The 6,292-nt window shown below is 44.7% G+C and overlaps 1 protein-coding gene across 1 annotated transcript in view; it reads left to right on the top strand.

Annotated features, from left to right (window-relative positions):
* Positions 1-284: 284 nt before the first annotated feature.
* The window catches only part of LOC107300802 (ubiquitin-conjugating enzyme E2 R1-like), a gene marked incomplete at its 5' end in the record, with an annotated part of 7,316 nt that continues 1,308 nt past the window's right edge, over positions 285-6,292 (top strand). Inside the window, 3 exons of the mRNA XM_015830092.1 lie at positions 285-371; positions 2,427-2,524; positions 4,843-4,977. Coding sequence (XP_015685578.1) covers positions 285-371; positions 2,427-2,524; positions 4,843-4,977 — 320 coding nt within the window. The remainder of the gene's footprint in view (positions 372-2,426; positions 2,525-4,842; positions 4,978-6,292) is intronic.

The raw sequence follows: 6,292 nt of genomic DNA, 5'->3' as shown, positions 1-6,292 counted from the left end.
GGGCAACTGCAATGCTGATGCGACCCTCAATGAAATTGAGTTTGACACCCCTGCACTAGAATATAAATAGAGAGCAAACCCCACTCCCTGCTAGCCCTGATGATGTTACCTAGTTGGGTGATGAAACGTCTGCAAGAAAACGACCAAGTGCAGAAAAAGCAAAGGAGCCCTCAGAGTCGTCTTTAGCAAGATGTATTTAAGGAAGAGGGAAGCCATTGCAGAAATTGTTGTTAGGATACCTGGTGTTGCTACTCAGTCCCTCTCTCTCCCTTCTTTCTCCGTAGGCCCGGCTCAGATTTCCCATTGATTACCCTTATTCGCCGCCTGCCTTCCGGTTCCTGACCAAAATGTGGCATCCCAACATATATGAGGTACGTGCTTGGGCCAGGGCTGGACGTGAGCCTGATGTGGGTAATGAAACATCTGCAAGAAATGGANCTCGGTATTCATTTCAATCTTCCTTATTCGGTCTCTCGTGCCCCGGAGGATCGGAACCCACCCCCCCCGGGCAGTCAGTCCTAGGCTGCAACAACAGAGGTTTACTATCAAGATCATGCTAAGTGTTAGCACCTCTTTGTACCGTACTGGTAAGATCTCGCTTGAAATATTGCACCCAGTTTTGGTCTCCACAATATATAAAAAAAAAACGTTGAGATTCTGGAAAGAACGCAGAGAAGAGCAACAAAGATGATTAAGGGACCGGAGGCTAAAACAGTTGCAGGAATCGGGGATGTCCCTAGTAAGGTGAGAAAAAGGACCAGGGGTGACATGATAGCAGTTTTCCAATATTTGAGGGGCAGCCACAAAGAAGAGGGAGTCAAGCTATTCTCCAAAGCCACCTGAAAGCAGGACTAGAACTAATGCATGTCAACTAATCAAGGAGAGAAGCAACCTAGAAATAAGAAGAAATTTCCTGACAGGAAGAATAATTAATCCGGGGAATGGCTTGCCTTCAGAAGCTGTGGGTGCTCCATCACTGGAGGTTTTTGTTAAGAAAAGCCATTTGCCCAGAATGGTATAGGGCAAGTATGGCGAATCTTTTAGAGACTGAGTGCCCAAACTGCAACCGAAAACCCACTTATGCATCGTCGAGTGCCGTGTGAGTGTGGCCCATTGGCTAGGCGTGGCCCATTGGGTGGGCGTGGCTGCAGTGGTAATTGCAGACTGGGTGGGATTAAAAACTTCAATCAATCAATTCCAACTTTGCAAGATCTTTTTCTTTCCTGTGAGAAGTTGAAATTGACTGATTGAACTTTTTTTTTTTTTTTTTGCACACAGTGGCGGAGGCCTAAAGCGAAAAGGTTTTATAAAACCCAGCTGAAGGCCTAGGACTGGGGCGACGGCGTGCGTGTGCCCACAGAGAGGGCTCTGAGTGCCGCCTCTGGGACCCGTGCCATAGGTTCACCACCACTGGTATAGGGCTTCCTGCTTGAGCAAGGGGTTGGACTAGTAGTGTAGATATACAGATAGTCCTCACCTTAAAACCATTCATTTGGTGACCATTCAAAATTACAATCACTAAGTGACTTATGACCATTTTTCACACTTACAATCATTGCAGCCATCCCCAGGGTCACATGATCAAAATTAGAACACTTGGCCACTGACTCGTAATTTATGACGGTTGCAGTGTCCTGGGGTCATGTGATCCCCTTTTGCAATCTCCTGACAAGCAAAGTCAATGGGGGAAGCCAGATTCACTTAACAACTGCGTTGCTAACTTAACAAAGGCAGTGATTCACTTAGCAACTGTGACAAGGAAGGTCGTAAAATAGGGCAAAATTCACTTAACTGTCTCACTTAGCAGCAGAAGCTTTGGGCTCACTAGTGATCATAAGTTGAGGACAACCTGTAGCAATAAGGAAAATGCAGTGATCCCGTGACTGCGGAATACTGCAAACAGCCATAAATGAAGCCATTTTGCCAGCACCTGAAGTTTGGTCATGTGACCACAGAGGCCTGTCTGCCAGTACTCCAAATCTGGGTCATAGATCTCCTTTTTTAGGCCGGTCATCACTTCAAATGGTCTCTAAGCAACCAGTCACAAGTCGAGGACTAACTGTATAACCTGGTCTATCCCCTTAAGCCAGGGGTGGGGAACTATGGCCCTTTAATGACTTGTGGACTTCAACATGGCTGGCTCAGGAATTCTGGGAGTTGAAGTCCACAAATTATAAAGAGGTTATCGTTCTCCATGCTGGCTCAGGAATTCTGGGAGTTGAAGTCCACAAGTCATAAAGGGGGCCATAGTACCTCACCTCTGCCTTAAGCCCTCGTATGGTACATTTCCTTGACCACTGTATGTTCGGTGAACATATCCTTTGTTTACATGTGAGGTAAATCATCTGGATTTTGAATGAACGTTGTGTGAACTCAGCCTGTGTGTGCAAGCGTGCAAAGCAGACAACATGATTTATACATTCCAGACAGGAGATGTTTGCATTTCAATTCTACATCCTCCAGTGGATGACCCACAGAGCGGAGAGTTACCTTCAGAAAGGTGGAACCCAACGCAGAATGTAAGGTGAGTTTTCCTGCCTTCCTTCTTAGCCACATTTAAAAATATTTTTTAAAAACAGATCCCTCACTTTGTGCTATGGAACAATAGTCTAATCCAGGGGTAGGCAACCTTGGCTCTTTTATGACTCGTGGACTTCAACTCCCAGAATTCCTGAGCCAGCATGGCTCAGCATGGAAACCTCTCCCTTTCCCCTCAGCATGGCTGGCTCAGGAATTCTGGGAGTTGAAGTCCACGAGTCATAAAAGAGCCAAGGTTGCCTACCCCTGGTCTAGCTGAAGAAACTGGGATATTAGTAGCTGGAATACAACTACAGAAATGAAAACAATGCTAAGATCTGGCCATCCCCCCCCCATTTAAGTTCCTTTTAGTTTAATACAGGTAGTCCTCGACTTACAACAGTTCATTTAGTGACCATTCAAAGTTACAGCGGCACTGAAAAAAGTGACTTATGACCGTTTTTTACACTTACAACCTTTGCAGCATCCCCGTGGTCACGTGATCCAAATTAAGACGCTTGGCAACTGACTCATATTTATGACAGTTTCAGTGTCCTGGGGGGGTGTCACGTGATCCCCTTTTGCGACCTTCTGACAAGCAAAGTCAATAGGGGAAGCCGGATTCACTTAACAACCGTGTTACTAAAAAAAGGCAGTGATTCATTTAACAACTGTGGCAAGGAACATCATAAAATGGGGAAAACCCACTTAACAAATGTCTCACTTAACAACAGAAATTTTGGGCTCAATTGTGGTCCTAAGTCGAGGACTGCCTGTACTTTATGTTAATAAACCTGCAAAGCAGAGGCCCACAGCTTTGATGGGCTGAACCTCCGAAGTCTCTTGGGGTTTATACATTCTGCAGGGGACACAATCCAGAAATTAAGCAGGGCTAGGACAAAGATTTAACTTACATTCACATGTACAAGTAAATCCTCACCTTACGGCCATAATAGAGCCTGCTTTTTACAGTCACAAGTTGTGACATTTGTAAAGCACATCACCATGTGACCAGAACCGTTTTTACAGACTTTTTGTTTTGTTTTGCAGTAGTTGTTAACACGGTCATTAAGCAAACCCACTATCCCCTATCACTGTTTTACCAAAAAGTAAATACAGTTAGTCCTTGACTTACAGCAGTCCACTTTACTGACCGTTCAAAGTTACAGCGGCACTGAAAAATGTGACTTAGGACCATTTTTCACAGTTATGACCTTTGCAGCAGCATCCTGATCACGTGATCAGAATTCAGAGGCTTGGCAACTGGCTCATACTTATGACGGTTGCTGTGTTCCCGGGGTCACGTGATCCCCTTTTGCCACCTTCTGACAAGCAAAAATGGAGGAAGCCAGATTCGCTTAACAACCGGGTTTCTCGCTTATCAACTGCAGTGATTCGCTTAACAACTGTGGCCAGAAAAGTCGTAACATGGGGCAAAACTCACTTAACCAACGAATCATTTAGCAACGAAAATTTTGGGTTCAATTGTGGTTGTAAGTTGAAGACTACCTGTACCTGTTTTCAGAAAAAATGTCACAAATCGCAGCCGCATGACTTATTGGGCAATGCAGGCTGATTCCTTCATGCCTGAAATGCGGTCATATGGGGAGATAATTAATAATAATAATTAATAATTAAATAATGATGATGATGTTGTTGAAAGGGACCTTGGAGGTCATCTAGTCCAACCCCCTGCTCAGGCAGGAATCTCTATACCATTTCAGACAAATGGCTGTCCAATCTCTTCTTAAAGACTTCCAGTGTTGGAGCATTCACAGATGGCTGTCATAACTTCAGAAATGGATACGTTCAGGTAGTCCTCAATTTATGACCACAACTAAGCCCAAAATTTATGTTGCTAAGTGAGACAGTTGAGTGTTTGCCCCATTTTAGAACCTTTCTTGCCATTGTTGTTAAGTGACTCACTGCACCTGTTCAGTTAGCAGCATGGTTGTTAAGTGAATCCGGCTTCCCCCATTGACTTTGTTTGTCAAAAGGTCACAAAAGGGGGTCATGTGACCCCGGTTCACCGTCATAAATATGAGTCAGTCGCCAAGTGTCTGAATTTTGACCCTAACGGAGATGCTACCAAGAGTTGTAAGTGTGGAAAACAGTTGTAAGTCACTTTTTTTCAGTGTCATTGTCACTTCGAACGGTCACTAAATGAACTGTGGCAAGTCGAGGATTACCTGTGGCTTTTGAGTGGTCCATCGTGACTTCAAATCGTCACCGAGCGCTCACGTCTTAAACCAAGGACCACCTGTACTTAAATTAAGCGGCGTTATTTTAATACGCTATTTTAAAAAAAATGTTTTTCCCTATCAGAACAATCCTCCTTAGCGTGATCTCGCTCCTCAACGAACCAAACACGTTTTCTCCGGCCAACGTTGACGCTTCGGTGATGTACAGAAAGTGGAAAGAAAGCAAAGGGAAAGATCAAGAATACACGGACATCATCAGGTTAGTGGGCCACCCAGTTTGGGAGATGAACTGGTCACACTGGACTCCTCCCAGTCCTGCAGTTATTATAGGTTCTCCTCGACTAATGATGATGATGATGATGATGATGATGATGATGATGATGATGATGATGATGATGATGATGATGAAGTTGGAAAGGACCTTGGAGGTCATCTAGTCCAACCCCCTGCTCAGGCAGGGAACCCTATACCATTTCGGACAAATGGCTGTCCAGTCTCTTAAAAACTTCCAGTGTGGGAGCATTCACCGCTTCTGGAGGCAGGTTGTTCCACTGGTTAATTGTTTTAACTGTCAGGAAATTTCTCCTTAGTTCTAGGTTGCTTCTCTCCGTGATTAGTTTCCATCTGTTGCTTCTTGTCCTGCCTTCAGGTGCTTTGGAGAATAGCTTGACTCCCTCTTCTTTGGGGCAGCCCCTGAGATACTGGAACACTGCTATCATGTCCCCCCTCGTCCTTCTCTTCATTAAACTGGATATACCCAATTCCAGCAACCATTCTTCATATGCTTTAGCCTCCAGTCCCCTGATCATCTTTGTTGCTCTTCTCTGTACTCTTTCCAGAGTCTCAACATCTTTTTTACATCGTGGTGACCAAAACTGGATGCCGTATTCCAAGTGTGGCCTTACCAAGGCCTTGTAAAGTGGTATTAATATTTCACGTGATCATGACTTAATGGCCTTAATAGATTTGCCTGTTACAGGCGTAAGTCATGTGACTGACCTGTTATTGTTTTTTAACCTTTTTTTGTGGTGGTTGTTAAACAAATCATCACGGTGTTAAGGAATTCTGGGAGTTGAAGTCCAGGAGTCATAAAAGAGCCAAGGTTGCCTACCCCTGGCCTAGTCTAACAAAAAGAAGGACTGGGGGTGACAGGATAGCAGTCTTCAAGTATTTGAGTGGCTGCCACAAAGAAGAGGGGATTGACTTGCTATCCAAAGCACCAGAGGGCAGGACAAGAAGCAGCGGATGGAAACTAACTAAAGAGAGATCCAAGCTAGAACTAAGGAGAAACTTCCTGACAGTGAGGAAAATTAACCAGTGGAACAGCTTGCCTGCAGAAGCTGTGAGTGCTCCAACACTGGAGTTTTTTAAGAAGAGCTGGACAGCCACTTGTCTGAAAAGGTATAAAGTCTCCTGCTTGAGCAGGGGGCTGGACTAGATGACCTGCAAGATCCCTTCCGATTCTGTTATTCTGTAATTCTGAACTGTTGCAATCTGGGCAAATTGCAGAGTTTAATCATGGGATCTTAGCAGAGACCGTTTGGTGGAATCACAGTGGAAGTGGGATGTGTGTG

The sequence above is a fragment of the Protobothrops mucrosquamatus genome, unplaced genomic scaffold, assembly GCF_001527695.2.
Source record: "Protobothrops mucrosquamatus isolate PMUCROS unplaced genomic scaffold, P.Mucros_1.0 scaffold8507, whole genome shotgun sequence".
Lineage (NCBI taxonomy): Eukaryota > Metazoa > Chordata > Lepidosauria > Squamata > Viperidae > Protobothrops > Protobothrops mucrosquamatus.
This window is presented reverse-complemented; position numbering and strand designations above follow the sequence as displayed.